Source organism: Fundulus heteroclitus, chromosome 12 (genome assembly GCF_011125445.2).
Source record: "Fundulus heteroclitus isolate FHET01 chromosome 12, MU-UCD_Fhet_4.1, whole genome shotgun sequence".
NCBI lineage: Eukaryota > Metazoa > Chordata > Actinopteri > Cyprinodontiformes > Fundulidae > Fundulus > Fundulus heteroclitus.
The window spans coordinates 34,747,056-34,764,696 of record NC_046372.1 but is presented as its reverse complement, the minus strand read 5'-3'; the positions used below and the strand labels follow the sequence as shown (position 1 = coordinate 34,764,696).

The following is a 17,641-nucleotide window of genomic DNA, read 5'->3' as shown; positions in this document are numbered from 1 at the left end:
ATACTTCAGTGATGGTATCAAGGTGTTGCTGTATTGTATCTGTAATTCTACTGGTTGTGCTGTTCTTTTTACATCTCTCTTTGCAGGTAATGAAGCAGACTGATGAAGTTTTTGTCAATCTCTCTCTACTGTCTCCTCTTTCTTTCACCTTTTCTCCCTTTCTTTTTTTTCTTCTCATTTCTCTCTCCTCTTCTACTTTATCAATGTAGTGTCCACATAAACATGAATTATTCCCTATGTAGGCAAGTAGGTAGACAGGTAGGTAGGAAGGACACAGGACAAAAGAAGAGAAGAAGGAATAACGATAGAACGAAGGTAGAACACAAGCAATTAAAGGAAGGACCCAATGAAGAAAGGAAAAGAGAAAAGACATAGGAAAGGAAGAACATAAGGAGGGAATAAAGGAAGAACACAAGAAAATACAAGAAAGAAAAGATACAAGGAGGGACGGGAAACATAAAGGAAAGGCTAAAAGCAGCACCGTGTAACTTATAGCCACTAGGGGCACTAGACCTGTAACGTCCTGGTTTAGCGCCCCTGAAGGCCACTGGCCACATTGCACTGTCACAAAATTAAACAGTCTCCCTCCGTGTTTTGGAATCTGATAGCAGACCACTTTGGACCAGTAGATTGAGAAGTCATGGAGTTACCTGTAAAGACAAGACCACATTCACCCCTCTAGATTAAATCCTACATCAGAGAACCAAAAATATGTCTCATCAGGTAAGTGTCTGGCCATAACCTAGGATGGGTCACATGACCCATTCGCAGACAGGTCCGATACTCTTAAACTACATGGGTGAGTTTTTGATAAGGGCAGGCTGCACAGAGCATCATTATATGGCAAGTATTGGATTTTGGCCTAAAAATAATTTTAGAAATTCCAAATCAAGGTAATACTTGGGTAAAAATGTACATGGTGCTGCTTTAAAGAAAGGAGGAGAAAGAAGGAAAGAAAATAAGGAACAAGTACACATTATTTAGACGGTATATGTATTAAAGTTTGAAAATACAGATTGTTTTCTGTGTTCTTGTTTTCTTTTCCCATAGATCTCCAGATCTGGAAAATTCTGAAATCAAATTATACATTTTCCAGACCTTTAAACTCCATAGAAACCCTGTAAATGTTTTTTTAGGGGCCTGTTTTCATTTTTGATCATCCAGAAGCATCTCAGAATCAAAAACCTGCACAAAACCTGTAAAAGTTTCATGTAAACGTGCAATTAAGTTGGCAGAAAAACCGAGGATGGAGAACAAAGCGAGGGAAAGAACAAGAAGAAATGGCCACAGTACAGTAAAGAGAAGGGTGTCTATGACTCTCGTTCTGCAAACAAACAAAAAGTAAACACCAGTGAAGGAAACACCACGATACCTGATGCCGCTCATCACTCCACCACCTGCCCACTCAGGTTTCCCAGGAGACCATTCTGTCAGCCACCAGACAAAAGCAGCGCAAAAAGCCAACACCTCTCTTCTCCCGAGGCGCTCGGACACAAAAGAGGAGGAAAAAAGCGATACAACACTTTTGTTTGCTGAGATTAAAACATGTTGCATTCTCTTGCCTCCCTCCCTTCCTCTTTCCTTTGGAGGTAACTCTACCAGGCCAGAGATGCACTGTAACTTTCAATGAACTCTCTCCCCATTCTCAGATGCTCATAAAATCTGCCTTATTATTTCTGTGTTTCCCATTGTCTTGGTGTCTTTGTGGCGTTTTCTAATGATGCTGTGAGTAGCTGATCAGACTTGGCACAGGGTGAATAAGCAGGGCTATCTTTTGCCGTGCCTCCCCTGTAATACGGGTATAAAGTTGGTGATGTGACCAGACTCGTTGCCCGCCCTGATTGTTCAAGAAACAAAATAGCTCCTGGAAAAGAATATCCTCACTTTATAGAGTCTTGTAATTACAACTCAGGAATTTGTGCACACACAAACACGCTACCATATGCACCGTTGTGTCAAAGTGATTGCCAAGATTTTCTCATTCTTTGCACTTTACCCAAAACAACTGTTTGGTGCTTAAACACCTCATAAATTGAGCCCCTTTTCCAACATGCATTATTTTTTTTAACAAAGATGACGATGGAAAATAGAATAGAATATGCTTTATCATCCCGCAGTGGGGACATTCAGGTGTACCAGCAGCAAACTGAAAGGCAAATGGAGGCATGCAGATACACACAAAAGCTTACAAGACACACACCAAATCACTTCAGAGGTGGCAGGGCGCTTGGCCCCAAGACACACGGCATCTCCACAGGGGGGCTTCTGCCAATCTGGCAACCACAGCAGGAGGTCTCACTCTCATCAAGCCCTGTGGGATCCAGACCACTTACCTACCTTTCAATGTCCGTACAGGCTTAAAAGTAGGACTCGCGAGTTATGTAGCAGTTATCCCACAACACATAGCTTCAGCATACGAGACAGACTCAGCAAAATCAGATCACTTTGAGTTATGAGGCAATAAGAACATAAGGATTGGGATCGGTTACATTGCACGGTCACCTATTCCCCCCCTGTTGTACTGGATGTAAAGCTGATGTTTCGTGGTGGTAAAACCATAGTTTCCTGAAATGAAATACAAAAAATTACAGCCACATTACTGTAGAGCAATTAAGTCATGAGTAAAACTGACTCATTATGAGTAGAAAAGACACGCTTTCAGCTGCTTCCGTTCACTGCTGCTATAGCACACCTGATTTAATTTTTTTTTTTAAATTACAGTTTTTGTCACAAGTGGTCATTTGGCACCCTGGTGAACGCCAAGCAGACTGAGATCACCAGAGTGATTCTTAACCCTGGGTAGGGTGCTGGACTATTACATCTACTGCTCGTCCCTGAATTTCGCTGAACTTCTTCTGCAGGGGACAGATCTTTACATAAGTAATTGACTCATGAACTGACATTAGAGCTGGAGACTTTTCTATCACTGGTTTTATTCTGGGTGGCCGTTGTGTTTCGACATTGGTCTTCAGCTCCAAGTATTGTGACTCTGGCAATTTTTGCCCGCATGCTCTGCTTTCTTACAATTTTTCTTTCTTTTTTTTTTTTTTAAACATACTTCTTTACTTCAGACATGGAAATGAGTAAGTCATGAGCTAAGCCCAGAAACAATTAAAAACTTTTGAAAATGATATTATATATGCCCTTTAAAAACGTTAAAGAACCACAGAGTGATTAGAGAACAGAGTCCATGCTTTTATACGACTTTTCAAAAGAAATCTAATCAATCAGGCACATTGCTCTCGATGAATGTTCTTTTCAGAAAAAAAAAGGGGGGAGTGAATAAAAGCTTCTCCTCAAACCCTCCCTCTCACTCCTACTATAAGGGGGAAAAAAAGGAAAGCCAAGATAATGAGGCCGGATGGGAACATGTAAAGTGGAGGTGTATTGACGGGCCGTGTAAGCCGGCCTAATCCTCCTTTACAGCATTTGTTGTGTCATTAGAGCTGTTTACGTTGCGGATGCTGTGACACGGGCCCTAATCACTCCTGTAGCCCTCAGCCACCACACTGCAGAGACCCAGTGTGGTACTGTAAATCTGGTTGCTAGAAGCCAACCTGGATTTTTAAAAGGGACGGCATCTACATAAGACAAATCTGATATAATCAAGACAAGGGGGTAAATAAATAAAAAAAACACTTTAAAAATGTTCTCAGCAGCTTTATTTTTGTGCAAATGTCAGGCAACACAGTAGCTGAGAGACAAAAGACCTCCTTTGCCTCTGAAGCTCCACAAGTCAAAGCATGGCTACATTATTAGGTATGTCATGTCATTTCCTTACAATGTAAGAGAAAGCAAATGGCCAAATGTTTCCTTTAGCAAAATCTACTCGAATATCGCTGTATTCTTACATGGCCTGCTGGGACAAACCTTTTTCTATTTCTTATTCAGTGCTTCTATGTGATACAATAGCAAGAGGAGCCATTATTCGTTATTACTGTGCATTAATCATGTTTAAAAAGTATAACAAAAAAAGTAAAACAGTGCGATTTGGAACTTTCATTTCCAATTGTGTCTGGTCATTCAAGCGCTTTTGCTGAAAGTTGGCTTTTTTATTGAGTCTGGTCAAAAACTAAGACAAGATGGCACCATGCAGACTGTAAGGCAGATGTTTCCTACAAGTGTAAGCTTTATTCAGACACTTGTAGGATTACAAAATGTAAGGGTTAACTTTGCAATATATGGTTTATGACATGAAACAAAAGCTCTTTTATTCAGGAGCTAAACTACACTTTTACTCTCCTTCTGACGACAATTACAATCACCGTTTTATCTTACCGACGTGTTATGGGATGTCTACGTGTCTACTCTACTTTTATGCAGTTACTATGTGCTCTGTGTATCTATATTGTACCTTACAGTGGCGATATGAGGTAGCAGAGATTAATGAGTTGACAACTGTAAACACAGGAGATTATACAGAGTAAACAAAACCCGAGTAGCACTATTGCTTTTGGCTGCAGCTCTTATTGCTGACACTTAACAAAATCAAGTTGGCTCAGATGATAGAATACGCTTTGATTATATTTCCCTTTGATTTTAGCTACTACAAAACTTTCAGCAAATATGTCTCTACCAAACACAACAAACCATCTTTCGTTGAGATAAATACCAGCTCGACTACTTCCATATATAATCTGATTCTTTTATGCAGCCATAACCAGGATCTATACTCTGTGAGCAAGGTTCATCACCTAACTAATCTTTTTAAGACTATTGGAGACATGTTCAAAGCAAAACAAATGAAATGTAAACTGTGAAGTGATGTAACAAAAGTGCACTCAGTCACAGAGTACTTAAAGGAAAGTAGCTTTTTCCTTTAAAGAATGGCTAATATTTGTTTAAGACTGTTGATATATTAAATAACCTAATATCCTAATTTAAGATTCAAGAAAGTTCCTTTCTTTAATATTCTCTAGCATAGTCAAACTCCAGTGAAAAATGGCCACTTTAAAGACAGCTGTCATTTGGGCTGTTCTTTGAGCTGATTCTCCCTGAGAGCGCCGGTGAAGGTAGCCGTCCACACGTGCAGGGCTGTTCCAGCAGACAGGGTGAGGAAGAAGAGAAAGGCCACTTGGAAACCAAACCAGTCCACCACTACTCCCGCCAAAGCGCTGAACATCAGCTTCCCCAGAACCTCCAGAGTGGCCAGGAAACTGTAGTGGGTGGCCTGAAAGATGAATGACAAGCAGAGTTACAGAAAGGCAAAAGTAGGGGGTGAAACGGATAAGGCAAAAGATGAGTGGAAGGAAGACGTGTAGAGAGTAGAACATTTAACAGAAACGTAGCTAAAGTCAGTAGATTGTGCTTCTCTCAGTAAAAAGAAAGGAAACAATTAGAGGCGGGAGGAAAGCACCTGTCTTTAATCATCAGAAAAAGAATGAAAAGGAGGAGGTTGACTAAAAATGTAGCACAGAAACTGAGAATAACCACTTTTAGAAGAATATTCACAGTTGTATTTCTTTGGGGGGGGGGGGGGGGGGTAATTTCATTCAATAGCTGAACATTGAAATGTCTCACTATATACACAACCATTAACAATCATATACACAACCATTAACCAAAAAAACAGAATCCCAGTTACTGCTATGATGCTCCTACTCTGGCTTTCTTGGCAACATTCTTCATTAGCACGTTTTATCAACAAGGCACCATCATTTCTTTCAAGTTCCAAAATAAAGTTTTAAATTGAGATCCTGACTGGTGGTTTTGACCATGTTAGTGAGTTGATTTGACATTCCAATAAAAACATTTAATGCTTTCGACACTGCCTCCCGTCACCATCCTCAACAACACTGCGTCTGCTGTGGATCACTTCTGGTTCCTAGAAACCAACCTTTTTCAGGACCTGAGGTGGTCCTCAGCAGAAACCGTACTTCTTGCTGCAAATACAGTACAGCCTTCCACAGGAGCTGCTGGGCATCTTCTACACCGCCGTCATTCATTCAGTCCTGCGTTCGTCCATCACTGTCTGGTTTGGCCCATCCACAAAACAGGATGGGTCCAAACCGCACAAAGCCATTAGGTCTGCAGAAAGAAAGTCCTCTTTGCTCTGTTCTAAGGCCGAGAGGCCTTCAAACCTCAAAGACTTTGTTCATCACCAAAGTTCAATCATCAAAATACGAGTGGAAACATGCAAAAAGCTACTCAGCAAATATAAAGAGGGTTGAATTTGCTGAAATCTAAATAACGATTTTCCCTCAATTACTGAAAATTGTAAAAGAGAGTTTGTCATGCTATTTTTTAAATAAACTAATAAAAAGCATATACATGATTTTTCTTTTTTTAATCCAAACTAATACTTCTTTGCCATTGTTTCCTGATCTTTGCAGTCTTGTCTCATTTTCTCCAGAAGCAAAGTAGTAAGTTGAATAAATAATATTTTAAATCTAAATCTTTCAGGTCGTATCAATACTTTTGGGCTTCGATGTCGCTGCAGACCTTGAAGACCTGTTAGCTGCAGAGACTTTTGAAAGGTTAGACATGCAGGTATTTCTTTGAAAAATGCAGTTTACAGGAAAATCATCTCCTGATCTACAAAAACTTCTAAATCTTTGTGTGTTACTGTATTGTTATTATTACAAAGTAACTGTAACAGCTGACTTTAACATCCTTTGACAGCAGACCTGATAGATATTTTTTGCCAGTGGGTGTATCATGAGGTCATAGACGGAGACAATGTAAAGAGACCAGATGAACAGGAGTATCTAATATCAGCTTTAAGGCTTCAGTGATGGAGAGGGAGAAAGATGGGGACAAATGACTTATCTCTGCAAGCCTCCACCCTCTCCTCATCAAAGCCACCTTTAAAGGTTAAAACTGATGAACACAATTCTTCCAATACCAAACTCACTACATGTAAAAAAAAAAAAAACATGTACAAAACTTTGAAAAGTAGAGATACACCATTTCAAATTGATTCATTTCAGACTGATATTTTTTATCATGGCTAAGAACTCTTCAGTGCAAAAGTTTTTTACTGTGGGAAGAAGAGTGGAGAAAGTAAGCTCATTTCAGTATAAGCAAAAAATTTTAAAATTTAAGTCAGAGGAAGCGCAGAAATGTTAGAAGCTATTTACAGGAAACTGTATTTTCTATAGAGATGTGTAGACTGGACATTCAGGCTGCTACAGCAGAGAGATACATTTTTTGGAAATCTCTGCAGTAAAGATCTTCATTCACTATCTAGTAAACACTCCGAGACTTAAACTCAGTAATAGTACCCATGCTAACTCTATGTAAAAGATGCTGAAACCAGCTTAAAATGTCTATAATTTCACTTTGAAAATGGCATAAAAATCTGTTATCCGGTGACTGCGCTCTCACACCTGCAGTGTGACATTGCCTCTGGCCCCAATATAAAATCAATCAAAGACTGCTCGCAGCAGGAAGGCTGGAAAGAATATTTTGAGTGCTGTTTTAATCAGAGTTGCACTGATCAGGCTTTTCCAGGCCGATACTACTTTTTTTGGAGGTCTGACCTGTTGATATAAAAAAAAATAATAATAATAATTTCTAGGGACTTCAAAGCATAAAGGAGGAACGTTCTCCGACAGAGGCTGCAGTTGTAAACACCACAGAAAATGACGGACCTACCCTATCATCCCTGTTTATGCATTGCAGCTTATTTCAGTTTGGTTTTTTCAGATTTTAAAAAATACAACTAAGTGTATTCTTTTGGCAGAAGTCACAGCAGAAATGGAGTTATGTCTTGATGCTGGTTCACAAGGCGAGATTTTAAAATAGTCGGCCAATTTTCAGGGCTTGAGAGACACCACATGCAATGATAAAAAAAATCATAGATAAAACAGGCTTGTTCGTACAATGTGTGGCGACCGCTCAGACGTCAAGCACAACACACCACACACAGACAGATTTCAATCAGATTCGGATATCGGACGGGAAATCTTGCGAAACTGCACAAAATAAAAATTGTTAATGAAATAAAACGATCTAACAGCTACTTTAAGAGCCTCATATCAGAACATTTACTCATGACAGTCAACTCTGCAGTCACATCTGAGCAATCGGCAGGTTTAGTGCCGCTTCAGTGAACACCAACGTTCATGCTGTATTCCAGCAACATTCCAGTCTTTCGCCCTTGGAATCATATATTTTTCGTGTTTTTTTTCACTGGATCTTGGACAATTCTGCATTGTTTCGCCGGATGATGCTAATAGCCGTTAACCACGTCCTTATTTTATCCCCTGCTGCGCATGGGCAGTACGTACTTCCGTTGTTATTAAAAATAAACACAAAAGGCTTTATTTACTAACAAACTGAGCAAAAACCAAGCATAAAACCGCAAAATATTAACTAATTCTCCAACAGGACGTTATAATCTTTCAGAAAAACTTTGTATACAACCAGAGTGAGCTACTGACGTATAAATTTAACAAAAGTCCTATAACGTGGCTATGCACCTTTAAAGCAGTGGATACATAGCAAACTGAGGGGCTCTTTGTTTGCTGCACTATGACATAGAGGTGCGGTGGGGGGTCTTTTTGTCTTGGGGTTTCCCTCAACTCGTTTTCTGATTGACTACATGCCAAACAGATAAAACAAAGCTAACCGGTGCAAATACTAAAAGATGATGATTTCATTTATTAAAAAGGAGAATAATCTATCCAAACAACCTAAACAGATGTAAAATTATAATTGCCTATACACTATTGATGAATCAACTAAGATTAACCACCTTTTATTGGTTAAATTCTACATCTGATTATTTCCACTTTAGGAATCAGACTATGTGTTAAAATTAACCTTAAAAAGCACCACATAATGCTCCGATCTAAAGATGGGAGAAAATTTCAATCAAAGTCATTGATATGGGCAGACCAAAGTATTCCCAGAATGCATCAATGACTCCTCCATGTGTTCGAGTATGTATGTTTTCATAGGACTGTACATTGTGTTCTTTTTGTTTATGTCTGACGAAACAAGATACTTCAGGGTTTCATGAGTTGGCATTTCAGTCAAATCTGACTAAATAATGATCTTGTTGCTTCTAAATGTTAGAGTCAGACTTTGTTGACCAAACTGAGGCGAGGAGCTCACAGTGATTTCAGAAAGTGAGCGCTTCACCGGCAGTCTGTTGCAGCGCTCCGATGTCGAAGGTCTCTGAGAGCCTGTGTGACCAAAGCTAAGTGGAGTGTCTTTATTCTGAACAACTTGTTTAACAGATTTGGTTTCTTTCTCCTGGGTATCCATAACAAGCACTCACACTATCAGCTTTCTGTTACTGGATAGCACTACTTTCAGTAACACGCACATGCTACGCACACATTGAGCGCAGACAAGCTAACGCTTCCTTGTCTTCTGCACATAGACGTACAGTCAGTCACTAAAAAGCAAAAAGACACAAACAAAACAACTACAGCTATGAGCAAAATTTTTTTGTCATTGTTTACTCCTGAACTCATAGGAGACTCCTGACACCTGTTCTACAGCCTGTTTCTTTTGTTCTCGTTTCACACGCAAGGAGCCACAATAATATAACTTATAATTTGTCACCTTCACAGACTGACTGAGTGACGTCTGAACGGCTGCGTGAACAGCCATTACCTTCAGGCAATGATGGCCCAGTTACGGCAGGGGGGGGGGGGGGGGGGGGGGGGGGGGGACAAAAGAAAGCAACAAATCAAGAGAGGAGAGAAAAAGTTGGGAGTCTAAAAAGAGAGCATTTAGTTCATAATGAAGAACAAAACGTAGCGAGGAAACTGGAGACAGAAACTCGGCAGAAAAAGACGAACAGAAAAAAATACATTCATTAAAAAACAGAAATGGATTTGGGATTAATGTTGAGATTTCACAGGTGGAGACAGCTGGTGAGAAGTGACAGGTAATGCCGGCAGTAGGTGTGGTCCCGTCTTTTTCTGCCAACCCATAAAAGAAATCACTTCATATTACATAATAGCACATAAAGCAAAAACAGATGACAGGAAAAAAAGAACATAGCGATTGAGAAAAAGCCGATTATTTAAGCCGTAGGATATGACCCTACACTGCTGAATAACGGTGATTAAAACGAGAAACAAAATCAACAAGACGGCAAACAGAGAGTGAGTGAAGTGTTTGTTACCTGAATGCTTTCCTCTGCCCTCTGAGTGCAATGCATCATGGTAGTGAAGGTGAGTGTGGTGATGAGACCACCCAGGAAGTGCTGAACACTCATGCTCAGGACCGCCATTCCTGCAGAGGCAGACACATGCGAGCAAAGTGGATCATAGTCAATCACAAAACATGTGCATCCAAGTCAAAAAAAGCAAAAAATAAAATAGAAATCCTTTCCTGACAGGGAAAAAGCTGTACTACTCTGTTTTCTTTATCTTTACACCTCATACCTATTCTATGTAGAAGTCAAAGTGAAGAGATAAAGCAGCGAAAAATAAAGGTACGCTGCTGAGGAGTAGCATACCCCCCCAAACACACACACACACACACACACACATCTCCAAAACACATGTAGTGTTATCCTCTAAGGGGAAGTGGCAGAGCAGCGTTAGTGGGGAAACACAGAGGAACCACAGAGCCTATCTGCTCCCACGAACACTGAATTATTCACTGAAGACACCAGAGTTTTTGCCGAATAAGACTCTTCAGTCAGCGATGCAAGGCTGCCGGTGTCACACAGATACGCCGCCTGATCAGAATGGAAGATTGGGAAGCGGAGTGTTATCATGTAATATTGAAAATCTGAAACTGAATGTTTTTCTGTTTCCTTTCTCTTTTTTCCCCCCCTTTGCCTTTAAGATTTCAGAAATCTTTGTCGGGCTTTGGAGCGGAGGCAGAGTGATGGGCCCTGACTTTCAGTTTGAGAGGCTTGATAGGGAAGCTGATATCTTGAGCAAAGATAAATGATGAAGATACGAATGCTGCGAACTAGTAGACTGGCATTCCAATGAAAACAAATTTGCCATCCGTGTCAGTGTCCACAACATAATGTGCCCTCACACAATCCTCAAAAAAACTACTGAATATGTGGCTTAAAAGCTTGTACTAAAGGTAGGTCATCATTTGAACTGTACTGTTTGTAGACAGTGGTCTAACAGCATGTAATACAGCTATGCAAGTTTGAAAGATTAAAAAAAATTGTTATCCTATTAGTATCAGTGATTTCTTCTTTTCTTTTTTTAAATGTGGAAGATCAGGTGCAAAGGCATTTTTGAGTGTTGGGATTCATTTCACTATCATTTTCACAGCCTCTGCTGACTTAAGCACAGTTCTGTGGTGGTTCTGAATGTGTTTTCACATTGCGATAATGTTAGCAGCAGTGTACGCTGATATTTTTTTTTGCAGTGCTTACATATTGTCCGTGTCTTGTCTGTCACTCTGTTGCCATTTATTGTTTCTATTGGAACCCAAAATGCTGCCGAAAACAAATTAGTAGTTGGTCCATCTTCTATTACAACACGTTGACAGCAACTGGCCAGTGCTCGCAAGATAGTGGTCACATCAACGAGAAATTTTGTGATGTTTCAATATTGTGAGATCTAATACAACGAGATCTTGCTATACCCTTACATGTGAGGTACCTCAAGGCTCCATTTTTGGGCTACTTAATATCTACATGATCCCACTAACTCAGATTAAAGAGTACTACAATATCTTCTACAATACAATCATGACACACAAGTGCTGTCACCACTTGACCATAGTCCATCGAAGTTACTGAAAAAGTGTGTCCAAAATATCCATGGGTGGATGGGTCAGAATTACCTTAAAAGGTGCATAGTGGCAGTTCCAAGATTTTTTGTAGACGTCTGCCCCCGCTGGTGATAAATTGAAATGACACCAGTGTCGTGCACGTGCATGGGAAAACAGGAAAAGCATCTGCTGCTGTGACTGCACAGGTCTTTAGTTTATAAGGTCTTCTCAGGTAAAAAAAAAAAAAGAAGCGATAAATATTGAATATATTAGCCCTTGTTCTCTCGGAAATGCATCGATTACGGCGGAGATTCAAAGTAGCCAGGTGACCAAGAGAGCGCTGTGTGTCACACCCACACGCACGCTAAGAGGATTCAGCCTGAATCAATTCCTTATAAACTGAATATCCAGCCTATAGAGGCAACTGTGGTAAAGAGAGGATAACTCATTTAACACATTGGACAATTCTAAGGGCATGTATGGGAAAGAAATTAATAATATGTATCTGCAAAACTTGCGCTATGCTCCTTTAAGCTTACCAAAAACCATAGGTGGGTAGAGTAGCTAAATATTTTACTTGTGTAGCATTGCTTGAAAATATTTTTACTGAAGTAAAAAAAAAATAAAATAATAATGTCATCCAAAAAAATATAAGTATGAGTAAAATGTATGTCAGTTTGACTTTTACTCACTGCTTGATCATAACATTGGATTTAATTTGTAAAGAATTATGTAATGCAAAAGATTATAAAGCTTTTGAAACTAATATGGTAGGTAATGAATACATGCTTGAACATTGCAAACTACTTCCAATGACAATATACAGTATATAACATGTACTGGATACTTGACCTACAATCAGCACACCAAGCTCAATACATTGAAAATAACATTAGAACAACTAAGCGTATGTACAAACATTAATCACAAACTCTGTAGGTGTGTGTTTGAGTCTGGTGTATTTTTGGTTAAAACATGTTTGTTTTTCATTCAGTGAAGTAACTAGAGGTAGGTAGAGTAGCCAGAAATTGTACCAAGTAAGAATGGTGTTACTTTAAAAGGCATGGTACAGTAAAACTATTCTTAAAAGTACTGTTTTTTTGGGGATTTTTTTTTAAGTTAAGTATTGTCTTCAAAATACTTATGTGTCATTATGGACCCACATGTGAATGTTTCCAACTAAAGAAAAAGTATATTACAAAATCAGCTTACTCCCATCTTTAAAACAAAATGCAAAGAAAAAATAAAGGGAAAAACAGGAACATGCTCTAATCTGTATTAGGTAAGATGGTCTTGGGTCTAAGGCGCATTTTACATTTGCTGGTCAGGTATGAACCATGTAGACCCCTCAGCTCACCAGCGAGGGGTCTACATGGCTCAAACCTGTCTGTTTTCCAAGGACCGAAACTAAACAAGAGGAGACAGCATTTAGTTTTTATTTAGATATCTTGAGCTCTGGAATCAACAGCCTGAAAACCTGAGATGTGCAGAAAATGTTGACTAATGCAACCAAACCATAAGGGCCAAAGGTTGTTTCATCATTTCGATTATGTCTTAGCTTTTTAATTGCTCAAATTTGTCTATCAATGTTTCTTGCTTTTAACATGATTTCGTTTTTTTTTCTGGTATGCCTTTTGGTTTTAGTATCTTGCATTTTTTATTTCTAATCTTTGCTTTTCCAGTAAAGCAATTTTGATTACCCTGTTTACGATTGGGGCTAATCAAATGAACATCCCCTGCCTCTTCTTGCCTGTTTTTTTTTTTAAATGAAATGCAAATAAATTTTAATTTTCAGTCTAAATGAATATAACTATGTAAAACTAAAGGGTTTCTGAATGTATAGGTTGCAACACAAATGTAAGATCCTTCTTTTTTAACCTACTGGAGCTGTAAGTTGTCTTTTGCCTTTAACTTGCAGAATTAATTTAATACAAATAGAGGATCAAAGGGACTTGGTGGTGGTAAGAGTCATACTTCGCTGCTGGTTTTAGGTCACACGGATCTCCGGGTTGAGCCATATCTTCTTAGAGACCTGACGTACTCGACTATGTCCTGTTTGTCAGTATCATCTTAATAACAGGGTTTTGATTCACATCCAGTTCCTCACCTTTCATGAGAGGCGATGGTTCCAGCACAGTGAGCAGAGAACTCTGGAAGACCATGCTGACGGTTCGCAGCACAAACACCCGTCGCATCATAGCCCCAATGCTGAGGAACAACCAGAAAAAGCACAATTTACAGGAATATGTGGGGGTGAAAAAAAATAAATAAACAGTTTAGCTAAAAGTGTATCAGTGAGCAATATGATGTGATGGGCAAAGCCTCCGGGTTGGTGTCATTACATTTAGAGACATCCAGTCTCTTATTGTATCACACACAATTACACTAACACAAACTCATGGACACACACATTTACATGTCAGCAAGCGCGTAAGTAAACAAGTCCCCAGACACTAATTGATTCCCTGTTAGTGCAAAGAAATCATCCCCCTGTGGGTTTGATTCGTGACGTAATCAATAACCTAAGGAGATCCTCAGCATGAGAGAGATAATTAATCACTGTTAACATACATACAAACACACAGACACACACATATGGGAACGCACGCTGTTGATGTGACAACAGGGATTAACAGTGCCAATCACTCAGAGGATACCTGCCACTCAAAGGACTGTGTGTGTTTGTTTATGTTTTTCTGCATGTAATTATTTATGTGTAAAAAAGATTGCGAGGAAGAAGGGTCTGTTGCACAAAGCAGACTATTTAATTCAAGATGGTGAGTGCATTGTCTACACTAAATTTACCACTTTACTTTAAGCCTTTCAATAGAGATCCAATGAGCAATGACTAATTTTCAGATTGAGAGGCCCCTGACTCCTGATTAGGCATGTAATGATATGGAAATTTAGTATTATCACCATTTTGTTCAAATGTATTAAAAACATGCAAAAAGGTGTAATTTCAGAATGTAGGTTTTCATGAGCAACGAAGGCGCCGTTTGAATTGGCTTCAAAAATATTGTTTTCAAGCTTGAGATCATATATACTCTGTACATATTTCCAAATACCAAGCTTCAAGCTTTTAAGTAGCTTTTCTGCATCCGATGATGATACAAACTTCTTGACAAAATCCTTTCATGTGCAGTTATGAACACAAAATTACAATTTCCCTGTTTACTCAAAGTCTGACAGACTGTGTTCAAACCTGGGACATTTAATATCGCAGTTGTCACATAAGGTTGTGAAGGTAATTTCACTTCAGAAATGGTACTGACCATGGGAAGTTATACCACAACGATCACTAAAACCAATAATTGTTTCATCCCTACCAGTGACGAGCCGGTTTCAAACAATGAGCTCAAATATTTCACTGATCAGTGAGCGCACCTTAGCAAAGTGATACCAAGTCACACCAACAACACCACACTTTGGTATTGAAAATACTACTGACATAGGAAGACTTAATTTTAGCTATTCCCAGTGAATATGGAGCGTACGACACAAGGCCTGCAGTTCATTGGGGCTACAAGAAAGAGAGAGCAACAGTTTTTAAGCAGATAAAGGAAGGCCAAACAGAAAGCAGCAAATCGGCTTTTATCCTTTTGTGCATCCCTTCTCTGTCTTGTCATCTTGACGAAGAAGAAACCTTTGTCAATGCAGTTGTACATTAGAACATCCCTTAGGGAGCCGTGGGCAGCTTACAGCACCTGGAGAGCAATCAGGAGTTCAGGGATCCAGAGTGGAAGCCTGCAGGAATCGAACTGGGCACTTGCAGCCTTCTCAGAATACATGCGTACACTGCTCTAACCATTAGGCCAACACTCCCCTCAAATCTCAGAGTTAAGGTAAGAATCTACATTCTCTAGAATATACCCACCGAAACTGCTGTTTTACCAATGCTAAACAATTTAATTGTCCTAGCTTTTATATTAAGATGCTAAAGAATTTGAATATGTTAGTTCCAAATAATTTCGTCTTTGCTTTCTAATAATAGTAAAACCCTATTCTACAAAGACTACTCTAAAACAGAACAGTGTGACACTGCCCTGATCCTAATATGCTACAAACATTTGATTTCACCTTATGGTAGGAAAGCTAAAAATAAATAAATAAAAACAACACAAGCACTAGATTTTGATTGGTACATCACAACTTCTGAAGCATATTTCAGGTTTTCGCAATACAAATCTTGCACAGAGAACAAACCCAGTTTCATAAAAAAAAAAAAAATCTGTTTTAACAGTTCAACTCTGTGAAAATGCTCTTTTTTCCCACTTTCCTCCCTCTCTCCTCACTCAACCGAGCCTCTTCCTACATCCTGACTGGAAAACCAAGCCTGCACCATTCACATGCTAAAGACATTCCTCAATTTGCTTCTTCTTTACCTCCTTTCTCAATGATAGCCTTTCATATGACGCTTTCTCAAGAGACGCTAAAGTGTGCAAGTGCGTATGTGTGTGTGTGTGCGCACGCGCACGTGTGTGTGTGTGTGTGTGTGAGAAAGAAAACCTGCCTGGCTGCCACCTTACACAGGGCCGGTCCAGATAAGAATAGGTTTGTTCTCAGGTTGCTGCTAGTGCTTCTAAAGAGGGTCCCTCACTGACCACTCAGCCGTTTCTGATGGTGGAGAGGATAAACGTTCCAACTGAGCTTTTAGACGTGGGACACAGCCTGCTGGACAACCTCTCCTCTGTGTGCTAATGTGGGGGGTGATAAGAAGAGGTGAGGAAGGAAAAGTGTTCATCTGGCAGAGGCTGCTACAGAAAACCAAATGGCATATATGTCCGTTTAAAAACTCATTAGCACATATTTTGGTCTTTGCAAGTGCTTTTATATATAGTAAAAAGGGTGAAGTGACCGCTCTTTTTTTTTTATACAAAAAAAACTTTCCTGGTATTATATGTTGTGGGTACCAGACGGGTTCAACTATTCCCCCAAGTTTTAATAAAGATCATTAGCTACACCACCGGGTTACATACCTTTAAAGACAAATAAGGAACGGGAACGTCAACTGCAGAAATCTCTTTAAAACAAAGTGTTTAAAGTGTTGTGGCTCATGTATCTGAAATAGTTTAGAAAGTCGTTTAAAAACAATTTGTGATTTTCACCGTATTATTTCTTATTTTATTAGAAATTGTTTTCATTCTAAAATATAGAATAAGTGAATTCTAGTGGATTATATTATATTAGGTATTATTATAATGTAGATTAAAGGGGACAGAATGTAACTGGATCAGAATCCAACTTTATGATTGGATTGTATCAGGATGGGTTGTTGTAAACTGCATTTGGACCAAACTTGACTCTGGACCATTACATAAGAATTAGTCCAGTTCTTTGGCCAATTACTTGTCCGACTGTGAAGTGCATTGAGATGCCGTTTTTAGTGAATGGGCTCTAAACAAATAAGCTGAATTGAAATTAATTCGATATTAGACGTGCCATGTTTAGAGACGGTAGCCTATAGGTAGAATCACCACACATCAAGATTTTTGTGGCATTGTCTGAATAAAGCCATGGGGAACCGTGATGAAACATTTAGCATTAGAACTATTGATATTTCACCAATTTTAACAAATGAATACATTGATGTTACACATCTCGTACAGAAAAGACGCAATGGTAAGGGTACTAAAAAAGGCTGCTAGATCAGTTTGAGATCATTTATAATTTATAATGGCTTCTTAGTTGGGAAAGACTCAAAACTAAATCCCATAAAATATATTCGTATATTTGGAAGTACGACACAATAAGATGACTTAGCTCCAAGTGTTTTCTGCCTTTAGTGGTGTGTGTGAACAGTTTATTCCCTGTACAAGTGAGACGGAGACAGCGCAAGAAGATCAAAAGACAAAGTATCACATTGACATCTTTTGAAAGCACTTTAGCCCTTAGAAAACTTTGGCCTTTGGAGGTTTGCTCTTTGTTTATTAGTGTTCCTTCATGAAGGGAAAGAACCAAACAGGCTGACATCAGCGAGAGAGAGCAGAGA

General features: G+C 39.2%; 1 protein-coding gene across 2 annotated transcripts in view; it reads right to left on the bottom strand.

Annotated features, from left to right (window-relative positions):
* Nucleotides 1–3,644: 3,644 nt before the first annotated feature.
* Nucleotides 3,645–17,641, bottom strand: part of mfsd3 (major facilitator superfamily domain containing 3) — a 30,966-nt gene continuing 16,969 nt past the window's right edge. For both annotated transcript variants that reach the window (XM_036144499.1, XM_012881305.3), the window contains exons 4-6: nucleotides 13,757–13,857; nucleotides 10,085–10,194; nucleotides 3,645–5,170 (exon numbers count right to left, since the gene is read on the bottom strand). In XM_036144499.1, coding sequence (XP_036000392.1) covers nucleotides 4,964–5,170; nucleotides 10,085–10,194; nucleotides 13,757–13,857 — 418 coding nt within the window. In that variant the 3' untranslated portion in view covers nucleotides 3,645–4,963. The remainder of the gene's footprint in view (nucleotides 5,171–10,084; nucleotides 10,195–13,756; nucleotides 13,858–17,641) is intronic.